This window comes from Manacus vitellinus, unplaced genomic scaffold, assembly GCF_001715985.3.
Source record: "Manacus vitellinus isolate BGI_N305 unplaced genomic scaffold, ASM171598v3 scaffold_5_pilon, whole genome shotgun sequence".
Taxonomy (NCBI): domain Eukaryota; kingdom Metazoa; phylum Chordata; class Aves; order Passeriformes; family Pipridae; genus Manacus; species Manacus vitellinus.
The window spans coordinates 20,045,789-20,071,058 of record NW_021940682.1 but is presented as its reverse complement, the minus strand read 5'-3'; the positions used below and the strand labels follow the sequence as shown (position 1 = coordinate 20,071,058).

Genomic DNA, 25,270 nt, shown 5'->3' with positions numbered 1-25,270 from the left:
TAACTGAAGTGAGACAAAGGAGAGGGAAGGATCCCCTGCTATAGATTTTAGTTATTTTTGTCGTTGCAGATGTTCCCTCTTCCTAACTGTTAGCATTTTCTCGTTGTTTCTGATTCCTCAGAAGTGAAGGATGCTTACCCAGGACCAATTTTATGTCAGCAAAAATGTTTTTGGAATTCTTCTGAAGCACTGTTAAGTGATGGTCACCAATGAATATTAATCTAAGATTTCCTTGTAAATACTGCTGTTGACTCAAATAAAGTGGACTGGTCATCTTCCTGGAAATATGCACTATTTTTCTCAGACTCTCTTCTTGGAACTATTAAAGGAATGGAGTCAGAGTTTTCATGAAACAGCAAGATGTGGCTCTCTCCAACAGAAAATATGAAGTAGTTTGCAAATAACTTTCAAATTCTACTTTTCAGATGTTTGACATGGGTTTGATTTTAACTACACCATCCAGGGACTGCTAGATGTTGTTGTACCTGTAGTACAGAAAAAAAAAAAAGCAGACTTGAGTTGTTTGCAATTTTAAACATGAAATTTAATGAGCAAAGTTAAGGTAGTCTCCAGATATTGTGTTGATCCTTACAGGAAAGGTTGCCACTCCTTATACCACTACCAGGTCTGTTGTTGGCTCAGAGGTGATTAATGCTGGCTTACAGAGGTGCTTCCTATGAGAACTGCACAACTGCACTGAATGGCACAGGCTTGCAGGGGCTGGGGACCAGGCTGTAGTGGCTGGCTGGCCACAGGAAGCTGGATGGTGAGAAGGTTGCATTTCACCACTTATATTAGGAATATCTTCCCTATTCCTTCATGATAACCTCGCTCCCATCTTTCAGGCCCTCTTGAAGGTTTATTTCATGTTCTTAGCCTTCTAATTGAGCCTCACTCCTGTAATTTTTCCCTAGTGCTGTTTTTCTCTGTCATAATGTATTCATTCTGAATTAAATAAGGATTAATATGATGTTCGAATCTTGATCTAGCTTTCACCAATGCCATAGGATTTTTGGCATTTGTTTGGATTTCTTCTATTCTGCTATAAGACCTAATATGGGTTGCTAGCTTTCCTGAGGTGTGGATTGATCTTTCTTGTAAATTGAATAATTATATGATTATCTGCACAATATCTTTCAAAATTTTTTTTATATAAATGCCAGTGCTGGACATTTTCACCCATGACAGAGGAGTGGCTGACGATGACTAAGTTATTTCTAAAACATCTTGCAGTGTATTTGTGTAGCAAATCTGAGCTCAGATAATGCAGTCTTTATGTTTGTGCCTGGTTTTTGAGATAGATGTCTGGAAGTGGAAACTTCTCTAATAACTACAGTTTCACAGCAGTAATAGAGATTGGTTTTGCATTATTATTTTCCAGGTGTCCTTTCAGAACCAATGAGTTCTCCAGTACAAGAAGCAGATGTGTCACCTTATGCACAGTACAACAGTGTGCCGTTTCCCCAAGTTCAGCCTCAGATTTCATCACCGCCTTATTACCCCAACCTAGGCTTCTACCCTCCGCAGCATGAGGAATGGTATTCCCCTGGGATGTACGAACTCAGGAGATTACCCTCAGAGACCTTTTTCACCAGGGAGACAGACATAATGGATATCCCTGCAGCCAAAAAACCTAGACTGGGTCACTCTACAGGAAGAGTGAAAGGAGAAGAGCTCTGTGTGGTCTGCGGTGACAAAGCCTCTGGGTACCACTACAACGCCCTTACTTGTGAAGGATGCAAAGGTAGGATGAAATCAATTACAGAATGCAATTCAGCTAATAAGCACAGTGGTTTATGAGTATTTTTTTACTTTCTTGTTAATTTTATCCAAGTTGTTAAGCATTTTAGAGTCTACATTTTGATATTTTGTACCCTATTCTGTATTTTCCCCAAGATAGGTTGGCAGTGTCTTCCACCACTGTCTTGTGATTATACATCACAGTATGCCAGCCTATGGCTCTTGAGCACCAATAGCTCTTGGTAAACTGAAAAACAACTTCTATGTGGAGCCTAGCAGCCTGGCTCTGCTGTCCACAGAGGCTGCTTATGTCATTCTCTGCCTGTGGAAGGAACCACACCCATGGAGGCCGCTGGGAGTTCAGTGGCAGGCTGCCCTAGAAAATAGCTGTAAAACCAGCCCAGGTGCCTCCTGTAGTGTGCACTGAAGGGAAGTGAAAGCTGTCAGCCCCTACTGCAGCCCCCACCTCTCAAAGGATATGATTGGTGTCTTCAGGCTTGTTAAATAAGAGGATTTCTAGTTCTAGACTTTCTTCTAGGGATAGCTGCTGTCTCCAGGGAGAAAGCTTCTTCAGGAAGCAGGTGGTACTTGTAGGACAAATATCTTGCTTCTTAGAAGAACGGTATTCACATGTTGGTATCAGGATAAATGGGATATAGAAAATCATTGCCATTATTGGAAACATGATTGCCAGATATTTTAACAGAGAGGGAAAAAAGGTTATTCCAACTATTAAACCTGAAGATGGTTATTCTGCGACAGGGCTGATGTACAGAAAAATAGTGCCCCAGTTTCGCATTCTGTTCTGTGAATAAATATTTCATTATCATTTTTGTTCTACGGATAAAGGCTAAAGCATGGAAACTACTGAAGCACTAAAACATCTTTATGTGGAATTCACTGTCACAAACAGTGGACTTTGAACTAATTTTGGCCTTTTGCTTTATCTATCACAAAATCATTTGTGAGGAAACAACAGACCACACTAGTCAACCACTCTAAACATGAATACAGTCAAGAGTCACACAGTTTATCTCAGAAATTCCAATAAATAAGAGATTAGTTCCTTTCTGCTGTCTGTGTGAATAGTCTCCAAGTCAAAAACTATGAATTAACTCATATGAATGCTGTCATTACAAATCAGATTAAACTCAGTTTTGGTGTGAAGATTCCAAGTAGTGATACACTTATTCTGATAGTAAGCTACTCCTACTGTTTATTAACTTCATTATTAAATGTCTTAGCAACTTGTCAGACTTAAAATTGCAGACTTTGAAATTTCTAAAGAATGTTTCTAGGAGAGAGATTAAAAACCACCAGGCAACTATCCAGACCAAAACCCATACTGAAAGGAGATATGCATCCACCTCCCTACTGATTCAGTTTGAATCACTCTATGTAACCACAATTTTACTGCCTTATTGGGGTAATCTATTTTATGTTTTTGTTCTGTTTCATGACTGCAACATCAATTACAAAGAATAGTACCCATGATCAAACACAGTAAAAGTTGAGTTATTTAAAGATAATGCATTCTGTTTCTACAATAAACTTTAGAGGTGATTAAAGTACCAGCTGATTCAGTAAAACAATATGCTGAGGACAGTAATTCTGTTTGACAAAATGAAGCAGAAACTATGTTTTCTAGATCTCTGATCATTTCTGTATATCTGTGGAATTTTTCACATTACCTTCAGAGCATGGAGACCAAAATTAGGCTCAGTACTTCAGTTGTGCTCTTATCAGTGCAGTAGAAGAACTATCTCCTGTGTCTGTGTCTCACTCCCAAGTATGAGATTAGCCCTTCTTTTTGGCAACAAGACTGTTAATCCATGCTCCATGTGTGTCCAAAATAACATGCTGATCCCTTTCTGCTCCACTGATGCTGTGGATGCTCTTATTCAAAGAGAGAGTTTTTGCACATATTTTTATGGGATTCAATCCTCTGTGATGAATATGTTAAGTTTAAAAAAAAAAAATTCTTTCCTGGGTAATGCATTCAGCAACACCTTCCATTCTTTTTGGTTTTCTTTCTTGGGCAGAAGGAACAATATTAAGATCTTATTTGTTGTCTCTCATGAAAATATTCATCTGAAGATATTGGCAGGAGCGTACACTGCTATATATTTTTTAATACATTACCATCCATTGACAAATATGTACGAACTATTTAATTAATATTTTATATAACATTTACAGTAGAAGGAACAATGCACTATATTTAAACCTGCTACTGTAAAGGCCATCTCTGAGATAACCTATACAGACAGGTATCAAAGACATTCTGGTATAGCCTCAGCCTGCATAGCGATATTGGATTTTAAGGGCCATTTCCAGATGTTACAGAACAAATTTGACATAATGTTGTGCTTGTTTAATAAAACCACAGAATCAGTTCTGCTGAAAGAAAAGGTCCCCATCTTTAAGGTTCCTTCCAACCCAAACTATGCTATAACCCTGTGAGTCATTGCAGGTTTGCATTATGAGGTTTTGCAGTATTCAAAACACTCCTGTGCTGCTCGATGTCTCTCACAACAGACTGAGAATTTTTCTTGCAAAGAAGGGTCCCTGCTTTAATCTTCTCCTCACTAACACCCACCATTGTGGGCAGAGGGAAGGAATGCCGAAAGAAGTCTTGATAGTCTGTCAGAGCAGAGCAGGTGCTTCGTTAGCAATTGTGAACTTCAAAAACTTTTAAATTTAAAACCTATCAGGATGGCAAACAGAGATATTTCCAAAGCTTTCATCTACACTTTTTACAACTGTCCTCTTTCAACTTTCATGATTTCCATAAGAAAAAATCAGCATCAGTAACACTGGAGCCACTCTACCATAATTAATCATATTCATGACTATCTAAGAGAACAAAGTGAATTCAACATTTCCAGCCAACATAAGCTTTTTGTAATTTGGCAAGATCAGATAAAAGTTAGACTGTGCCTTCAGCTTTTGGGGTTACTCACCCTTTGTTAGTTTAACATTTGCCATTTCTGATTTACTTTTAAATTTTAGTAAAACTCCTCCTGTTATAGATAGTCACACATAAAGTATTTCAGACAGTTTAAGTTCATTTTGAATTAATAGTGAATAATATATGTATAATTATCATTCATACCAAAATTTAATTTTAAAGTTAATTATGAAGAAATCTGTTCAACAAGATGATTTAAGAGTCACTTCACAATAAAACTGAAGCAAGAGTAAAGACTACTTTTTGCCAACAAAATTATTTCACTTTTCATTTCACATTATTTCACTTTTTCAAAACCTTTGTTTTCAAGAGAAAATATTTGACTGCTTGAATCTTTTTGGTTCCTAGCTTTTATATCCATAATTTTGCATTCTTCTTTCACATTCTTGCATATCTTAAAAAATTCATTTACTAAAGCTCTTTTTCTTTGTTCCCCCATGAAGAAACAAATGCACACCTGGTAGATAGGTTGAGTGATAAAGTCGTCAATCAGTCTTAGAATGTCATAAATATTTGTGCAGAGCTTTTCAGCATTTACTACTAATTAATTTGTCATAAATTACAGGATTTAAAGTTAACAGAATTTATAAATGGTAAAATGCAGATGCAGTTGCCTTTAACTGACAGTAAGAACCTACAGTTTAAATCCAGGACTTTTTCTCCCTTCCCTGACCGGTAAATGGTAATGTATTAAAACCATGTGAATGATGAATAAAAATAATGCCTGGGGCTGCTGGAGGTTCTAAGTAATTTGCATTTCAAAAGAGACTGATGCCAGTCAACTGTATTTATTTGAAAACCAGCCAATAAAATGGACAGCACGGAAAAGATTTCAAGCAGGAATTATTGCAGCTTCAGAGAAATGCCAGATTTTTTTTTACCAGGTAGTGGAATTGTTTTACTGGTTGCTACACATTGGTGCTTGGAAGAGATTATGCAATTATAAGAACATGGATCAAATTTGGGAAATTGTCATCTGACAATGGCAAAATCATCATGTCATTTGTTATCTTGCTTAGATTCAGTGGGATGGTAACTCAGCTGTATGCATTCTGCAAATACACAGACAAATCCTTCAGATTCACATCCGAATTTTCTCTGTGATTTGAATATGGGAGTTTGGGTCTTATCAAGTGCCTTTTTTAGTGCATCAAAGTGCCAGCTTGGAAAATGATGAGTTTATTGTGCCAGCCAGTGGTGATAAGAAAGCAAAAGATTTTTAATAGCTCTGGTTAATGTAAATTTACACAGGGCTCTAGTTTGAAGCACAGTATAAATCAGTGATGTGCCAGTAGAAGCTCCCATGAGTTTATTTCAAAAACCTGCCCTCATATGGAAAGGAAAACTGATTCTCTCTGTATCTGATGCTAAATAGTCTCTGCTAAATGAAGAACAACATAAAAAGATTGTGATGGTACAGTGAGTCATGCTAAAAATTCAGGAAACAAAGACTGCCTGTGCAGGTGGAATTAGGTGACAGCTTAACTCATCAAGTGGACAATATTTAGTGAACAAGGCTGGAACGTCTTGCAAACAGGGGAGGAGGCCACATGTACAATAGGCAATACAATGCAGATTCCTTATTAAACTTGAGGGTGGGCGAGCAGACCAGTAAGTGGAGCTCCTGTTGCTCCCAGGAACTGTGGGAAGGGTGATTAGGTACTCAACTCTTTCTGCATATCCTGTACCTTGAGAGACTTAACAGATTCATATTTTTTTTTCTCCAGCTATTTGTATGGTGTCACCCTCTGGCTCTAGTCCTGGTGCTCAGCCTGCTACCGGCAGGTTTCAGATTTGGGTCTGGATTTTCACAACATCCACAATTCTAGGACCTTAGTTGGGGTTAATGTCTAATGTTTGGTACCATGATTTATTGTGTTAATTTATTAAATTATATGACTTTGATATTGTTGTCAATACAAATATCAAGAGGGCAGTCATTCAGACACTGAAAGAAACTTGTGGCAGAACATGTGTCATGCAGAAAATCCAGTGCAAATGGAGGTGCTCTTCAACTTGATGACTTTGCTTCTTTGAGCATTTTCTTTCATCTATGTCATTGCTGTGTTGTGCAGGATTCTTCAGAAGAAGTATCACAAAAAATGCAGTATACAAGTGTAAAAATGGAGGCAACTGTGAGATGGACATGTACATGAGAAGAAAATGCCAGGAGTGCCGTCTAAGGAAATGCAAGCAAATGGGCATGTTGGCTGAATGTATGTATACAGGTATTTGCATCATATAGTCAGAGTGTGCATCAAATACTGTATTTGCTTAATTAGTCTGTTTTTAATAATTAAGGTATAAAATATGTCATTTGGCAGGTGGAAGGTGTATTAAAGATGATGCCATGCCTCTGCATCAAATCCTGTTGAAAAAGACAAATGCACATAGAAGCAATGGGATTTTGTTAGCAGTCAGGGATGCAAGGGTGTAGGATCTGAGCAAATGGTGAAGGAAGGGCTATCCTGCACTAGATGACAGCTACAACTCTGCTTGAGTGGGAGGTTAAGCAAGTCTCCCAGGAGTGAGGAGTTTGCAGTGTTGGGGAAACTAGAGCAGGAAAGTCCTGGTGCTTTTATTTCCTGCTCTTTCTGGGGCTCTCCCTGTCAAATTCTTGCTGGTCAAGTCCAAATTTTGGCACACAAACAATGCCATTTTCAAGAAAAGAGCAAGAATGTTGCTAGCAGGAAGTTTCTGTGGACTTGCCAAGTGTATGTTCCCAGACCTCACCCAGCAATCAGGAAAAGGCTGCTAAGGGCTAGCCCTTTTTTATAGTCTCATTAGCTTTTCTTATGGCACTATAGATTTTCCTGCCTTGCATATAGGCACATAGGTAGAACTGTCTCCAGAAATGAACCTGATGAATTTTAATAATGTTTCACATTAAAGTAAATATGCTATTCAGATGAACCAGTTTATAAACTTTATTGAGCTTCAAACTGGATAACAGAGAATGACAGGGATATTTGAGTGCAACTTGGAACACGTTTAAAGCTCCTTTTTTGAGTTACTGCACTATTTTTCCAAGCTTGCTCCTGAAAACAATCTGTATACATCTGCTATTCTGCCTTCCATGAATAGGACTACAATTTATTTTTCTTGATGGCTCCAATCACTTTAGCATACACATATGTGTGAAACCAATTTAGGTTCATACAGGAAATTAATCTACTTGGAATTTTTAATATATTTTTATCCTCTAATCTGATCAGAAGATGCTGTATTAACTGTTGGTTGTGTGAGAAACAATAAGCTTCATCAATATTTGGAAGGCGTTGCCAGCATAATGTAATTAATCTTTCATTCTGCAAATTGAACAGGCTACAAAGATCCTGAGATATGACATATTCTTGAGCAATACATAAATATGTGAGCACACAACACTGTGATGACAGAACTCAATGTGTCCTGCAGTGTCAGAGGAAAATAATTCCCCTGTGGACCTAATCTCTGATCCATTGTTCCAAAATTTTGAGGGTTTGAAATAGCTTGATTCACTCAGCGTGACAAAAGAAACAACCCATTGCTGAAAAAAAACAGGTCAGTGTAAATAATACTGACTGGGACCACATGAAACTTTTATACTGGTCTATCATTTTCACAAACTGGTATATGTGAAATAAAAGCCAGTGAGTGCCACTGCCATCTGACTCTCTCTCTGCAATGGAAACGTGGGGTGTCTCGTGTTGCTCATGACTTAACCATAAGCGTGCTCTAATGCACTGCAATGAGGATGTTTGGCAAGGCACTATTTAATGGCTTTTAAGTAGGAGTGTGCTGTATAATTGCTTTTAGTTCAAGGCAATACAGGACAGTATAACATGTAACTTCTAGTAGTATAGAGCATTTACGTGAAAAAATATGACTAGGAAATAAAAGGTTACCTTGAACTTTGTTTCAGTTGCGCATTTTGTGAGATTGTAATTGCAGGTTCTGTGGGTTCTTTTTCCCCTCTGAACAAGGAGGTAGAGTATTATAAATATTTATGGTATGGCTACTCAACAATCCTACTCCTGCCCTCTATACACAAAGTACAGACAGACTAAAATTACTACCCATCAGTTTCAGTAATTTGCTGTCATTTTGGTCTAAACTGCAAATATTTGGGTGAAATGTCTTCCTAGGGAAGACTCTGGTGCTGCAACTCTTCCTGGAATTTAATACCCATTGAAACTTAGATATCGCTGAGGTAAAAAGTAAAGTCCTGTCTCACACATGAGTTTTTCAACTGACTTAAATGGAGCCAGAATAAGATGTCAAGGTAATATTTAGTAGCAGGAAGCGTGAGAAAAATTTGTCTTAATGCTTGAGGCAAATGTAAAGCCAGTTTTCCCTAAGAAGGCAGTAGACCAGACCCTAAGCTGGTGGAAAAAAGCACAAGCCCATTAACACTACCAAAGGATGCACTGAATAATTTAGAAAAAGAAATCTATGGTGCTGTGTGGCACCGCAAATTACATGGCTCAATACCAATTATTATCTCCATCGTTCCTATTCCTTCCTTTCAAGGTATTATTTGCAGGTCTTATTTTAATCATGTAAATTTCCTCTTCTCTCAGCAGTTCAGGTAGCTTATTTTATATAGGGCTTAAACAGGAAATTAAAAACATTCACAACGAAATTCACTCTTTACATGGTATCTTCCTCCACATCATATACTCACCGAAAGAGCTTATTTTCCTGCTCTGCATTTTCAAAGATGAAGAATGGGAAGAATACTTGAAAGAAGCAAAGAAAGAAAGAAAGAAAGAAAGAAAAAGTCAGTCCCATGCTGATGGGTTTATTTTTAGATGAATACTTAGCTGTTTACTTGTTCACTTGTGCTTTCTGACTGTCTTCCACAGCTTGTGTAGGGTACCTATTGTCCCTTTCTTTTATTAGCACAAGCAAATTATAATTTTTATGACATCCACTCAAGGATGCTCCCTGGTTCAAGGTACTGAAATGAAGCCTAGAACAAAAAAAAAACCAAACAAAGAAACAAAAAAACCCTCCAAACCACAAGTGCAAAAATCTTTTTTCATTACGGCAAGAGAAACTCTGTAATAAAGCCAGGGGTTTATACAGTCCTCTAATACAATGAAAAGCAAAATAGCAAGACCAGCTGGTAAAGTTTTAAATAAATACATTTTAAAGGTACATTTGCCGGCCTGAATTACTTCTTACTCTTCATATTTAGCTGTTGGTTTATCTATAGTGACACAGTAGTAGATAAAGCCCTGGATCCACTCTTCTTAGTAGACTTTCTGTCTGAAGATTCTGCACAACAGATATAATATTGCTTAAATATTATCGAAAATATCCAGTGCCCTTTGTGTAAAAACAGATGCACCTGGATTACCATTTTGGATCAGATGAGGAGCAGATGAGGAGCACACTTTCGATGACAGTCTTCCAATTGCTCCTATTTTATTGCACTTTGGTTCTGGTCTTGGAGCACAGGAAGAGATTTTTTTTTGGATAAAACTAAACCAAAGGCATAATCCAGCACACTCCCATCACTAACAGGTTTTCTGTCTGTAAGAATAGATTAGAGCTAGTCCAAAGCAGGACCTGTGACACGCTCATTGTGTGGATGCTGGATCACCATAAACAACTGTTTTGCTCTGCAGATGAGCTCCATCTGGGCTAGACTACTCATTAGTGTGTACACAGCATGACTCATTAGACCAAAGATAATGACACATTCAGGAAATGATCTGCACAGGTAAGCGAGTTTATTGGTGTAAAGGGCATTCACAGGCATGCTTAGGTACCTATTCAGTGCCTGAGGCATATATAAATCAAATTGCTTTGTGTTGGATTATGTGTTCTAGGCCTGTTAACCGAGATACAGTGCAAGTCAAAAAGGCTCCGGAAAAATGTGAAGCAGCCCCCAGATCAGACAGTCAATGAAGATAATGACAGCCATGATGTGAAACAAGTAACATCTACAACTAAAATATATAGGGTAAGACAATTCTTGTAATAGTTTGTACAGTACTGGTGGTTTTTGTTAAATGTGTCTAGTATAGTGAAAATAGAGTATTGCAAACTCTCTGGAGCTGTCTCTATTAGTTAAAACTCGATCCTCCATCAAGCCAAGGAAGTACCTTGAGTAGAGAAGTCAAAACTCTATATATGCTGTAAAGCATCTATAAAATCCATACAGTATTTTTTTTCTGTGGTACATATGTCAGGTATATATCACATATGGTGACGTGTGATAATAAAGCTTGAACATACCTAGTTATTTGCTAAACATTTCCTTATTTCTAATAATTAACTACACAAACTCATGCAGTTTAAAAACATTATACACCTCTCTTCTGTACACTTCTATAAAAACCTCAGTGACAAGCAAACCTCTTATATGTTTGGTCTGAAGTGTGAAAAATAGAGGTGTGGCTTTTGCCTAAAGCAAGAGATATTAGATCATTTCTATGACTGCATATCATGATGGGCTCTTTTTTTTTTTTTTTCTTTTTGCCAGTATAGGAGAAAGTAGAGTTTACCCCAGAACAGCAGAACCTTCTTGATTATATCATGGATTCATACAGTAAACAACAAATACCACAGGAGGTGTCAAAAAAACTAGTAAGTATATTGATGAATTCATTTTTGAGATAGGGATAATGAAGCTGAGGATTACATGGCAAAAAATATTTGTAGTCAGCATAAATAGGTGTAGTAAGTAGTAGAGTGAACTTTGGGTAAAAGCTTACAGTTTAAGTATGCTGCAAGTGGGGCAGAATCTCTCCTATTCAGTCAACAGTTAGACCACATCTTTATCAAACTTAAATGTTAAGAAAAACTTTAAACTCTAGAATAACATGTTTATACTCAAATCTAACCTTTGTTGATTGGAGCTTTGTTTTTTGCCTTGTTAGTGTAGGCAGAGATTTGAGTTTGACTTGCTGTCGAGCTTCCTTTCTATGAAGACACCAGCCTGGGAACTTGAAAATATTTAATTATTTTTAACACAAATTTCAACATTTTCCAAGTTTTGATTTTTGTTTAATCCTCTCTTCTTTCTTTTTCCTCTATACCCTCTAGAAATTCTGTTTTCCTTTAAGAACTCCCAGCTTTCATGGTAGGATGGAAAAAGGCTGGGAAACAGGGAGAAGAGGAAAAAAGGATTTTAAAGAGATACATTTTTAAAATAAAACTGTAAGGTTCACTCTTGAAAAACAAACAAAAACCCAAACAAACCAACCAAAAAAACCCAACCAAAACAAACTTAAAATGACAACTACTGTAGAAAATAATTTCCTAAGTCAACAGCTTTGAAAACTAGAACAAAGACACTTGTAGGGGAAGGGTTGAATAAGCCTTAACTAACTTGTGGAACTTATTTCTGTGGGAGACTGAAGAGGTCAAAAAAAGGAAAAAAATTGCCAAAAGAAATAGACAAAATCATTTATAGCAAGGCCTTTGTTTAAATATGATGATAGCCATAAAAATTCTAGATCGATAAGTGCCTAAATCATTGCTAGACACTGAAAATAATATATATTCCAGAGAAAAGACACATTGTCTAATTCTTTTACTTCTTACATGGCCTTCCAAAATACTTGGTTTTGACAACCACTGGAGACGAATTACAGTGTTAGGTGGAATTCTTGCCTGGTCCAACCTAATAGTTCTTATATTTTATACTCTTAAATGTGAAATGTCAGTGAAAATTAACAGATTTTTTTTGTTTGATTTCTAACAGTTAAACGAGGAATTCAGTGCTGAAGGAAATTTTCTGATTTTAACAGAAATGGCTACCAGTCATGTGCAGGTTCTTGTGGAATTCACTAAAAAACTACCAGGTATATCCAGTGTTTTGGGGCAAATTTTGCTATTGCAAAGTTTAAATGCCTTTCAGTTGCCATTTGGCAATTGTGCATATTTTGAAGAGCATATGAAAATTCCTCCTCCTCCTCCACATTGTTCAGACACTGTCTAAAGAAAAGGTGCTTTGTGCTCAGAAGAATAATATGCTGAATAATTCAAACTCTGCCACTCTGAGATGTAGCACTCTTCACCTATTGACAAACAAAATGCTCAGGGAAGGGATTGTGTCTCTAGAGAGGCACATAATTATTACATATATATAACATATATATTATATGTATATATAATTATTTTCATTTATTGCTGCAATCTAATTACTACTAACACTTGCCAGACTCTGCTTCCTGCTCTTTGCTGCCTTTCTAGCAATGCCTCTAGGTCATAATATCCACTGAATTGTGAGTCACACACAAAAGGTTGGTGGCACCAATATTTATGGTCCTTGCACTGTGTGTTATTGACAAGCACCGAAAATCTGAGTTTATTACTAGTATTTTTTAACTTCCAAGTTGGTGTTACCTCAGTACTGAACACTGGACATGGTAGAGATTCCCTTTAATTAGGGAAGGTGCATTTTAACACTTAGCTGTACAAACCCAAGATTTTCCTGGTCCTTCCTCTGTGTCTCACAGGCTGCTTTAAAGCCTGGTACTGCAGTTGTAACTGTATTTTTTAATGTTAACTGGGATACAGGCTTGTAGGAAGTGAAGAAGGGAGGAGATTTGTAATTGAAAGAGAAATGAATATTTAAAACACAGCAGGAAGCTTCTGTGTGAAATAGTATATTAGTCCAAAGGCAAGGTGAAATGTTTAAAATTAGATGTTTCAAGTGCTGATTTTTGCCATCAGAGCACGGAAAGGTCTGAAAGCAGCATGGCAGTGGGAAAGCCGTATAGAGAGCTCTGGTGGAAACATGAAAGAAGATATTAGGGAGTAGGATAAGGCTAGACAAAATTCTACTGGTTATGCTACACCACTAGATTTTGCTTATCACGTTCCTCTAAAAGTACCATGAACACTGAAACACATGTAATCCTCATACAATTTGGTGAAGTTCAAATATGTGTCATTTTCTGGAATCCAGGTGAGAATTTATGCAGCACTTGGCAACCCTACTGACACCCACATCAGTGTTATGCAAATGAGTGGCACCTCACATATAAGAATTTCAGGACAGAAAGAAGTGGGACTTTCACCATTGCTGCCTGACTTATCTCTAATGTCTCCACAGGCTTCCAAACTCTTGATCATGAAGACCAGATTGCTTTGCTGAAGGGCTCAGCAGTAGAAGCCATGTTCCTCCGTTCAGCTGAGATCTTCAGCAAGAAACTTCCTACAGGACATACTGTCCTTTTAGAAGAAAGAATTCGCAACAGTGGTGAGTGTGTTGTTTAATGAGGAAAAAACAAACCACACCATTACACTTCTCTGTCAGTATTTGGCCCTCGGAAAGCTAGTAAAATTGTTTATTAGCACTGAAACAGATTTATCTGAGTGTTGTTCTTTATACTAACTAGAGCAAACCTAACTCTGCCTTGAGTCTAAAGCTCAAAAGGTTAAGGTTTCTTTATAAATACATTGCAAGTATTATGAATAATGCTATATCAAATAAATGTAGTGCATGTCTCCAATCATAGACATGAAAGAACAGTGAAGAAGAAACATCACTATTATAATCTTTTCACATAAAGTGTGCTTTCAAAAGCAATCATTGTAAGAAGGAAAGAAAAAGTGATTTTAGGATGTTACTGGAGATGACTGAAGGGAACCACCTATTCTTAGGGTCATTGGTAAAACTAAATGACACTGCAAAAGGTGTATAGAAGAATTATAAACATGGCATGTTCTCAGTGTGTTTTCTGATTCTTCAGGTCCATCAAAGGCTCAGTGACTCTGATAAATTCCACTGGTTCTAGACATAAATCTTAATAATTATGAAAAGCCAAATGGTTCTAGATATTGCTTATTCCAAAGCAGTATTTTGTCTTATTATGCATTCTTTGTACTCCACTGCTGCAATACTGAATGTTTTCCATTTTTCTGTATTGACCAGCAAGCTTTGTCTAAGCCTCAGCTACCTATCATTGAAAATTCAAATCACAGAATACAGAATATGCCAACAATTCTGAATCAGAGAGTTAGCTTATAGATTCTGGCTTCTGACATTCTGTTTTAAGAGTCAGAAAGAGAAGAGACAGAAGAACATGTAAACTCAATACTAGTCATGAAAATGGGCATGATCTCAGTTCTGAAACTCTTAATCAGAAAGTACTACTGATGTATGCAAAATTAAGCCAATACTTATATATTGGAAACACTGAAAAGGAGTTAGAAAATTTAATAATAATTCATTTGTTGCAGGTATGTGTTTATTTTGCCTTAGTACACTTATTTATAGGTTAATATTTAGTAGGTTTTTATATTTCTTTCATTTTGATTGATTGTAAGAGGGTACTGTTTGATGGACTGGAAATGATGACTTCCAGAGTGATATGAATAGCTCCTTGTCCAGGTTCTGCAGGCAGATAAGCATGTCAAGAAGACCAGATGTATTTCCTGGAAACTGTATTGAGTGTATCCAAATCTCTTCATTAAGAGATTTTTCTATTGGTTTATAACCTAAATTTTTTATAAAAATAGGTCTTAGAGAAAGTAATCCATATGGCTACATGATTACTGAAAACTTCTCTCCTCTAATCTATACAGTGAGTATCATCCTTCTTGTTCAAGGTATCCACTGTTCATAAAAAAATCAGAAGCAGAGGAAATACTTAATCCAGACCATTACATAAGCCATTATGTCATACCAATAATTTTTCCTTAGTCGTAATTTTAAAATATTCTGTTAATTGTCTGCAACTACTGAATCCAGATAAGATGCAATATTATTTTTTGCAAGTTTGTATTAGACTTAATGATAACACTTCACAACACTGCTAGCTGGAATATTACATTGCATTCTGCATTAGTATTATTTACTTGTCATGAAGCAGATTTGAAAAATAGCATTTTGTGTAGGAGAAAATGTCAAGACAAGTAACCATGTCAAATGAGGTATTGTTTACTCCAAAGAAAGATTTCCTGCAATTCTTTTTTTCTGGGGGTAAAAAACCCTCCAAGGTAAATTAAAAATGGATTCTGGATCAGACCAAAAACCTAGGCTGAATAGTTCCCAAGAAATGAAACACAATAACTTTTTTAATGTGTATATATATATATGCATGTTTCTTTTTGCCCTTGGAAAAGGTTTTCTAAAACATCTTCCCTGAAGCCAGGCTCAAGTTGGAGACATAAGAGGAAATACTGCTAGAATATATTACAGAAGGATAATGCATTATCCAGCTTACTGCTGCTGACTGCATTCTTTCCTTCTATTAAAAGGCAGAATAGAGAACAAAGTACCCTTTTCCATATATTTTATTTCTCCACTCTGTGCAAATTCAAGCCTACTTAAAAAGATTTTCCTTGACTGCATTTAATGGGGCTGTGACAGTAAACAACAAAAGCAGCTTGTAAATCTTTGCATTGTAGCACTGTTAACTTAATTGCTGTACTAAACCTATTTAAATAAATAAAACTTAAAAATAGTTTTAAAATACCTACTACTGAAATAGCTTATTTTTGTGGCTTAAATCCTCATCATTTTCAGGTGTTGCAAGTTTAAAAAAAATTAAAGAAAAGCATCCAAATTCTTCTGTTATTGTTGTTTACACATATGGCTTTCAAAAACATTAAGTATAATATATTAAAAATACTAAATATGCATGTCATAAGACTCAACATCAGGACTCTGGGTTGAATAGTAACCTGTACCAAACGTGACATCAGGGTAGAAATGTAAGCAGTCTTTTCCGGCCTTAACCAGTAAGGACAAACACTACTAAAAGTTGCAGCTGGCCATTATGTTATAGACTGGTCCAAGAGATAAGACTGCCAGAAGAGATTAAACATTTTTTTTTACAAACACCTCACTGGAAAAAAAAAAAAAAGACTAAATGCAGTGAACTGAAACTTACAAAGAAAATAGAGAACAGCAGAAGAAATTCAGGGATGGTTGAATGAGAGTTTAAAAATTAAGTTTATAGGTGATAAATGGAAAAACAGTATCAAGATTATTCATGGCTCCTAGTGAGATCCTAAACACCATCACGCCAGCAGCCACAAAATATTGCTGTTAGTCAGAACTTCTGTCTGCATATTTTTAGTTGCAGACAAATGCCTAAATATCACATAAGTCCTATTGTCAAGCCTTGATGCTTCTATCCATAAAATCAGGGAGGGTGGTGGTGATCCTGCCTAAAAGTCACAAGCTGTCCAGATATGTCACCTGCCACCAAGTCCACTTTGAAGCTGCTCTCTTGTATTAATATTTATGCCTTCCCCAGTTTGATTGTATGGAATGGTTTGCTGGTTTTTTTCTGATATAGAAGTCAGAGATTTGGTGGTGATGACCTTTGAGCATTATCAGCGTTCATTTTCATTCTCATGCTGATGAGGTCCATTTTTATTTCTTAGCTTGCGCATATTGCTCAAGTCCTGTTGCATCTCAGAGACTGTGCCCTGATGGTCTTTCTTCATAAGGTGTTATGGAAATTATTACATTAGCTGCTCCTGTGACTGAAATCTTCTCCTACTCACCCTAATGTTAAGACTTTATGAAAAATACAGACATTTTATTTAATATTATTGAGAATTTGTGCCATTTATCTTAGTAGATGCTTCATTATGCATACACCACATTGTGACTGACTCTTTCTGTGAAAGGCTGACATCCTAGTAATTTAATGCTTAGATTTTTTTCTGTTATTTTGAAGGTAAATTCTCCCCATTATTGAGCAGTACAGTATTGTTAAAAAACAGTGCTGAGATAATGAATTATTTTCTCAGTGAGCATTTGTAGTTTGTTTTCCTAAGGACACCAACTTTCAGTGGTCATGAACAGACACGGATTTTTATTTCATCATTTTATTCTACAGAGCTCTTCTACGAATTTAAGTATTGGGAAATAAGATACTATCTGATATTAACAGAAATGGAAGAATCTGGACACAAATTTTAGGTTGGCAGCAGGACAACTGACATTGTGAAATACACTGTTGTCTTCCTGGATAGGTTACAGGGGCTGAAGTACAGTCAGATCCAAGGAAAAAAAAGAATTAGCTACACTTTCAAACCACTGGCAAGAGGCCACCTTTTGCCATTGAATGGGGGATACAAAGTTCCCATTAATTTGGACAAGAGATTCCTGCAACCAAAGGCAAAATTTGCTATCAGAACCCTGGAGAGCTAATCACTTCCATTGTCTTTGGTTTTTATCATTTGGTTATTGGTACTGAGTAATGGTGGTGTTTCAAACCCCCATTGTACTGGGGTTTGTGCAGAGAAACAAAATGAAATTATCTTCACTGATGAGTCCAAAGTGTCTAACCCTTGAAACAGTCACATGCATCCTCAGGGAAAGACACACCATTCTGTGACTCAACTCAAAACTGGCACACTGCCTAAAACATTTAGAAATTAGGACCACTTTAAATTGCAGAATATCGTAAAGAGCTTTTCTGTTCTTTCCTTAAGAAGAACATACCTTTCCTGCACGTTGAGTTAGCCAGTGCTATGTTCCTGAATTACAAATAAAGTCGCTGAAAGTATTTAAATTACATCTGCAGAGTAGATTTATACCCATGAAAACAAGAGCAGATCTCAGGGACTCAGTCTCTTTTCTTCTATGTAAGCATGCTTTTCCAGGCCAAAAACTTATTTAGACTCTACCTACAAAGACGAGCTCAAGGCAGTGCAGATGCTGCTGCTCTGTGCCAGACCCAATTTGTCTCCTGATTGCAAGCACTCAGGCTACTGCCAAAGGATGGTATGTGACAATGTCATTTGCACCCTCCTTGAAGGTTAGGTTGTTTTTTTTTCTAACTAAGGTTTCTTTGCTTGCAATACTGAGTTCACAGAAGTTCTGTGGATTGCTTTAAAGGAGATGGAGTTTTGCTATCCTGATTCTGAGTTCTCCTTGACACATGCTAACTTCTCATTTAAGTTAGCCATTTAATCCCTACAAAATGGTGACAGACCGAAGAGAGGTCATGTGCACTGCTCCAATGTGTCTTCTCTACCGGCTAGATTTTCCCCTATTTGGCATCAATGGGGTGAATTTGGTCCCTGATACATACAAGGGCCACTGATACATTTGAATAGCTCAGAAGGGAGAGCTCATAAGCAGCATGGAAAGTAGTTCTGGTAGATAAAATACTGTGCAAGATAAAATGTAAGTTTGCAAGTAATTAAAATATTTTATTTGCATAAAGCAGCTGCTAATATACCCTTGGTTTCATATCCACTGCCACCTCCATGTTTATCAAGAAAAAGATCTCTTTATCTATATTAATAACACAGTGCTAGTTACTGTTAATTAGTACATACTATCAAGCTTTCTTCTTGCAATAAATTAATTATTCAGTTTTATCAAACAGAGAAGATAGGAGTGAGAATACTGTTTCAAAAAGCTGCCAATACTGACTTGATATCACACTAAAACCACCTACCGCAGGATTACATTAACCAGATAATTATTTATGGCCTGAAACTGCAAACCTTATGAAAGCATCAGTCATCCTAACTTTATAGAGAAAACATAGCAACGAAACTCTAAAAAAGGCAGGGTCTAAAGCAACGTTGTGTCTTAACCTACAAATGGGGATGAAATTACCCAAGTAAGGGGTGTTCAATGAATAATGTTCATGGGTTTAAATCTGCTCTAATCTGATGCTGCAAGGCTGTACTCGGTAAAGCTCATATTTCTGATTGACTACACTTGGGTTTACAGCCAGTCATGCATTAACATAGAGAAATCAATCAAATGATCTGTAATATCTTCTGCAGATGATTGAGCGGGGCTGGTAGTCAGGTAGAAATCTGTGCAATTCAGAATGATGCCCAAGGACCCATGAAGGACGAGCATGTTCTTATTGCCGTAATGCTGCATGAAACAAAGTTTTGAAACCTTTTTGAAATAAGCATTAGGAAGGAGACACTATTAGCACTGACCAGGAAGCTCTGCCTGCCTGGCACGGCACAGTGCAGGGCTCTTGGCTGATCTAGATAAAGAGGGTTAAACAGAACTAACTTTTCTATTCTTATTGAGGTCAGAAATATAACTATATTTATTTGATTTTTTTCTCACTTTTGGGGTATAAGTTGCAACAATGGCATTGGGAAAGTCATGTAATTTATTTCTTCTCTAGTGTTTCCCATTACAAGTGCCAAGTCGCCTTTAATTCTTGTTCTGATAATGTGAATTGAAGTGACAACATATTTTACAGTAGCTAAGAAAAAGAAAGTAAGAACCACAAACATCTGTTTCCTGTGTTTTCTGCTTTTTTTTTTTCTTTCTGTTGGAGTTTATTAAATCCAAACTGAAGCATTTCAATCACATTAGAAAACAGCCCCCTCTTGTGACGGAAGAGCAATTTGCTTAATGCGCAAACGATGATGGGAAACCACAGCACGGATGGGATGATGACAAAACTAGTAACTAATAGAAAATTCCATTATCCTAGTCTCAAAGTTGCTCATTTTGCATGGTTTTGTTAATAATTGTCTTGTGATATATATCGGTTTAAAGATTTCAGCATTCTATTCTCTTTAGTAAAAGTCGAAGGGTAAATCAGTTGCATTGCCAAAACATCCCTTTTTATTCCCTTTCATCTCTTCTATTTTGTTTTAGTTCTCTGTTTGGAGTACAGTAATGCAGAGAAGTTCTCTGCCATAATTTCACTTGTTTCCACATCTATACTCATTTTTTGCTTCACTCATCCATACTTTAGTTTATTAGGGTTAGCTTATAAGCTTTGTGAGACAGGGATTGTTTTACTACGTGCTTATGCAGTGTTTGGACCAGTGAGGACCTGAATTAATTATTCCTCACTTTGTTCCCCAGCATCATTTTCACCCAGCCTCTGCTATATCAACAGCAGGACTTCAGGAGTTTGTGGTCAGCAAAACAATAAATTCATCCAGCTGAAAGCTAACCTGACTTTCAAAAAAAAAAAAAAAGGAGAGAGAAAAAAAGAATCGAATTATGAATATGAGAAGCAAATGATGGGAGTCTTAGTCACAGCCCACTTCCTCCTATTTCTTGTCTGCTGCCAAAACGATCGTGCCCAGCGGCACGATACTTTGCACAGAGACTTCTAAAAATATCAAGTTTGTCTTGGACTTTTCTCATGTCATTGCTGAGTTATTAACTTCCATGAAAGGAATTCATTTGCTCTGCTTTAAGGCTCAGATTTTTTTCCTGTTTCTAGTTTCATGCAAACTTTAAGACTTTGATGTGCCATAGGTATGTGTTACTTATATATTGTAAGGAACTCTGGCGTTTAAAACCGCCCAGGAGAGAGACAGGTTGTTCCCCAAAAGTTAGCAATAACAAGTGTTCAAAATTTGAAATAGTTAATGCTGATGACTAACAACATAATCCTCACAGAACATTAAAATCTCTGACTATTGTTTGCTCTGTAAAAAGCTCCAGCTGTGTTACTAACTTCTACAGGACGAGCTGACCTGCATCATATATATCTGCTTAATTAACTTAGACTCAGTAGTGTTGAACTCATTACAAAACCAAAATTTGTGGCTTGTAATCTGAAGTGAATATAGGTTGCTCATGTCATGTGTTTAAACACATGACTCAGCTATGAAATAAACCACACCCTGCAAGACCATTCTTTCACCGTTGGGACACATAACTATTCCATTGGATGAAGTAAATTCATTGTCACAGCAAAATGTGACTGTTTCATGGTTAAGTCAAGTGACTTTATGTTTCCTTTGTTTGAGTTCCACCTGGTGAGTTTCATTTTGACTTTCCCCTATTGGAGACACTCCAAACATAACCAGTCCTGGGCTTCAGCTTTGTGTTGTACTGAGCACTCAAAACTGCATTATTTCATGAGATTTCCACACCAAGTTATAAAGGCTTCTCCTAGAACAGCTCAAAAATAAGAGTAAAACTACAAGAGATCCTATGGCACTCATGTATGGCAACAGAGGAGGTTTCCATCTTTTCAGCCAAGGAAGGCCAAAAGGCTTTTGCTGCAGAACTGCTGGTTTGGATGTCTACACTTCATCAGTGCCACCATTTCAGAGTTGCAAGCAGCTGCTGTCAATAATCTAGAGTCTGCTCTGAGTGACTCATACATCATTTCAAAAAATAATAATTTTGATGTCACAGGACCTACTTCTCTTTTACACCAAAGAGCAGAATGGAGTACATCTGTAATTTAAGGCTAACTAAGAACATTGTGACCTGATGACAAAGTCAGTAAGAGGAAGCCCCACTGACATGCCACAGTTTGGTAACCCCAAAAGGGTTCGCTGATGGTGAGAGAATCACATAATCCCATGCTTAAATTTGGCTGGATTTTAGTTATTTATGGCTCTATATTTTATAATACACTATTTTATGCTTTAAAGTAGTAGTAGTTGCAGGCAAGTTGATCTTGGACTACAGATAAACCTAGACCTAAGTAAAGTTTCATGCTATATAGAAGGAGTAATTAAATGTCTCTGTGGAGATGACTGAAGCAACTGCCTGAGGCAGTTAGCTGTAGAGTAGAGTTGGGCTAGAGTTAAACCATATGCCCTGAGAGAATTCCACATTATTAATGCAGAGACAGGGAACGTGGGGACTGCTTCAAAAAGAGGAGGCAGTTAGAATATCAGACAGTGAGGAAACCATGTATGAGACTTGTCCTGAAGAGCCAGATGAACATACCTGTAGAGGAAAATTAATTATTTGAAAGACTTTGAAACCATGCAAAAAGGAATTACCAGTACTTGCCCATGTCTAGTCTGCTCTAGAAAACAAGGATATGCTCACACTTTTGTAATTGTCTTACATCAGGTCTGATTTGTGTAGTAAATTTCTCCCACCAAGACAATAATTATGAAATAAAAAATAATTGCTATATAGCAATAAATTGGATTGTTTCAATAATTAAGAAATACTATAACTTTTTTCCCTCCCACAGGTATTTCAGATGAATTCATAACTCCCATGTTTAATTTTTACAAAAGCATTGGAGAGCTAAAGATGACACAGGAAGAATATGCACTGCTCACAGCCATAGTTATCCTGTCTCCAGGTAACTTCCTATCCGGAATTAAATATTTGTGATTCTGGGAAGAAAGCACGCAGAGTGTGACCTTGCGTTCTACATGGAGTGAGCATACATGCTTATTCAGTATATTTAGTTGTTAAACCAGAAAACAAGTACACAAATCCGAACACCAAATGTCCTGTTACATCATTTTGTTTTGCATACAAGGAAAAGAGTGGTTAAATACTCTGCTTAAAAAAATTACTGATGTCTCCTCACTGCTTAGCACAACAGGCTTCTTCCTTCAGAAAATCCCATTTGGTTACATGCTCATCACTACTGACAATTGTGGAATGTCACATTTTTAGAGGGAAATTGGGAAATCCTATAACTTAGAATAGAATAAAGCAATGAAGGTCTTCATCCTTTGTTGGACAAACACCAGATGCCAAGAGCAGAAGGACAGTAGCAAGTTGCCCTCTTGACTATTAAATTGTTGAAAACAGACTTTTTGGAAGTATTGGCATGATAGCATCTCTGCCCTCATTACAGGCTCTGCCATGAAATCTATTTCTTTGGCAACACAAAGCTAACTATCTCTACGTACAGAATATAGAGAAATTGTATAGTGCATCAAACAAACTGACTGTCACAGGAATGGGAGAAGAGAAGCTTGATGCTTCGGGGTAAAAGATGGACAGTGAGGTTTCCAAATCAGGTTTCATGGAAGATGGGAAGGTGAAGCATTTCTATCACTCTCTGAGTCAGTGTGTTTCAGGAAATTATTTTACATTAAAAATTTCAGTGACAAACCCCCATCCTCCTCTTTTCCTCCCTCTCCGAGTACCCAAACACATACTTCCATATGAACAAAATAAAAAGACAAGTATTTTCTAACAAAGAAATTTCATCTGAGGATGAAGATGTTTGATTTTGCCCTGGTGACCCACTTGTAACCCCTCTGTACTGGCCAAATTCCCAGGGAGTACTACACCTCCAAGGACTTATGCAGCATTGCTCAGTTGTTGCAGTGCATCACAAAACATACTCAGGTGCAGAACCACATGGGGATATGATGATAAAACCCCAGTGAAACATTGCAGAGTTAAAACACTTTGGTTTTTGAGAAAGTTAAAAGTTTTCCCTAGCCAGAAGTGGGAAGTTTACATGAAAACCCTAATGTAAAAATACAATGTTAAGCATTTTTATTTCCTCTTAATTTGAAAATAAATATTCTTGGTAGGTGTGAACATCAGTGGCACATGTAAATATTTGAATATTTTTATATTATCAGTGTAAATAATTGCAATGTATCATAGTATGTATTTGCTAACTACTTCTTTCCTTTTAAAACCATAACCAGATCGACAATACATAAAGGACAGAGATTCTGTGGAAAAGCTTCAGGAACCACTGCTGGACATTCTACAAAAATTCTGCAAACTTCACCACCCAGACAACCCTCAACACTTTGCATGTCTTCTGGGTCGTCTCCCAGAATTACGGACATTTAACCATCATCACGCAGAGATGCTGATGTCATGGAGAGTGAATGATCACAAATTCACACCACTTCTCTGTGAGATCTGGGATGTGCAGTGATGGATACTTTTTTATTTTAGGAGAAATATCTTTTTAAAGGACCACATAACATTTACTTTCATAGAAAAGTATCCCACAGTGCATTGTATCTTCTTTAATGCATTTTTATAGAAACATGACATGGGTTCATAAAAGTCATTTTGTTCACTATGCACAGAATATTGTATAGCTACCAGATCTTCACACGTGAGTATAACTTTTTCTGTATTTATACTGTCTGATCAGAAAGAGCCCACCAGCTCCTCAGAGGAACAGTTAATTCCATCTGTGATTAAGCTGATTGGAGTTACAGTTCCTCTAGAGAAATGGGGAAATGCAAGCTTCCATTCGCATTTTTTCATTTCAGTGTTTTTTTTTGTGCTTTGCCTCTGTTAAAAAACATATTCCAGATATTTACTGTAATAAACCATATGAAATGGTAATGCCATAGTCATTTGCTGTTTAGCCATGAAATGTGTTCATATAAGGTGTGCAAGATGTTATTTCTTCACAAGAAGAAACATTATGAAATGGAGAAAAGTCACACAAAAACAAAACCCCTTTTCATAATATAACATGTAGCTTCATTTGCATTACTATTTCAAAGTAAAAATTATACAGTATCTGTACTTCGTGAAAGTGTGTCACAAAATAATGACACAAGTCATTATTTTGCTTTATGACTTCGACTGTTGGTGCTTAATGGCTCTGAAAAATAGCATCAGCAACATCCCTGGAACACGCGAATGCGTCTGGATGGTGGGCGAGGCTTCCTGACGCCACCAGGGGCTGCAGGCAGGGTGGGTAGTTTCTCCGTGCCCGGGTCCGCTCCCAGGGCCCTGAGCCCCGACGGCTCATCAGCAGCGGTGAGCCGAGCCGTGCGAGCAGCGCGCCGGAAGGCTCGGGGTGCAGAATGCCGGCTGCCAAAGGGCCTCTTCGGCTCTCGGCTGCTCTGCGGGCAGGTGGCCGGCTCCCTGCTCCCACCCCGATGGCCGAGGGTCCCCGGGCGCAGCGCTGTCCCCGCGCGGCCGCGTCCCGTCAGCGAGCGCGG

General features: G+C 37.3%; 1 protein-coding gene across 4 annotated transcripts in view; it reads left to right on the top strand.

Annotated features, from left to right (window-relative positions):
- Positions 1 to 24,707, top strand: part of NR1H4 (nuclear receptor subfamily 1 group H member 4) — a 44,728-nt gene extending 20,021 nt beyond the window's left edge. For 3 of the 4 annotated variants that reach the window (XM_029963543.1, XM_029963544.1, XM_008920235.3), the window contains 8 exons: positions 1,382 to 1,744; positions 6,787 to 6,939; positions 10,531 to 10,664; positions 11,192 to 11,290; positions 12,411 to 12,510; positions 13,767 to 13,913; positions 22,570 to 22,683; positions 24,002 to 24,707. In XM_029963543.1, coding sequence (XP_029819403.1) covers positions 1,382 to 1,744; positions 6,787 to 6,939; positions 10,531 to 10,664; positions 11,192 to 11,290; positions 12,411 to 12,510; positions 13,767 to 13,913; positions 22,570 to 22,683; positions 24,002 to 24,240 — 1,349 coding nt within the window. In that variant the 3' untranslated portion in view covers positions 24,241 to 24,707. The remainder of the gene's footprint in view (positions 1 to 1,381; positions 1,745 to 6,786; positions 6,940 to 10,530; positions 10,665 to 11,191; positions 11,291 to 12,410; positions 12,511 to 13,766; positions 13,914 to 22,569; positions 22,684 to 24,001) is intronic. The other variant, XM_018080206.2, reaches the window with a different exon arrangement.
- Positions 24,708 to 25,270: the final 563 nt, after the last annotated feature.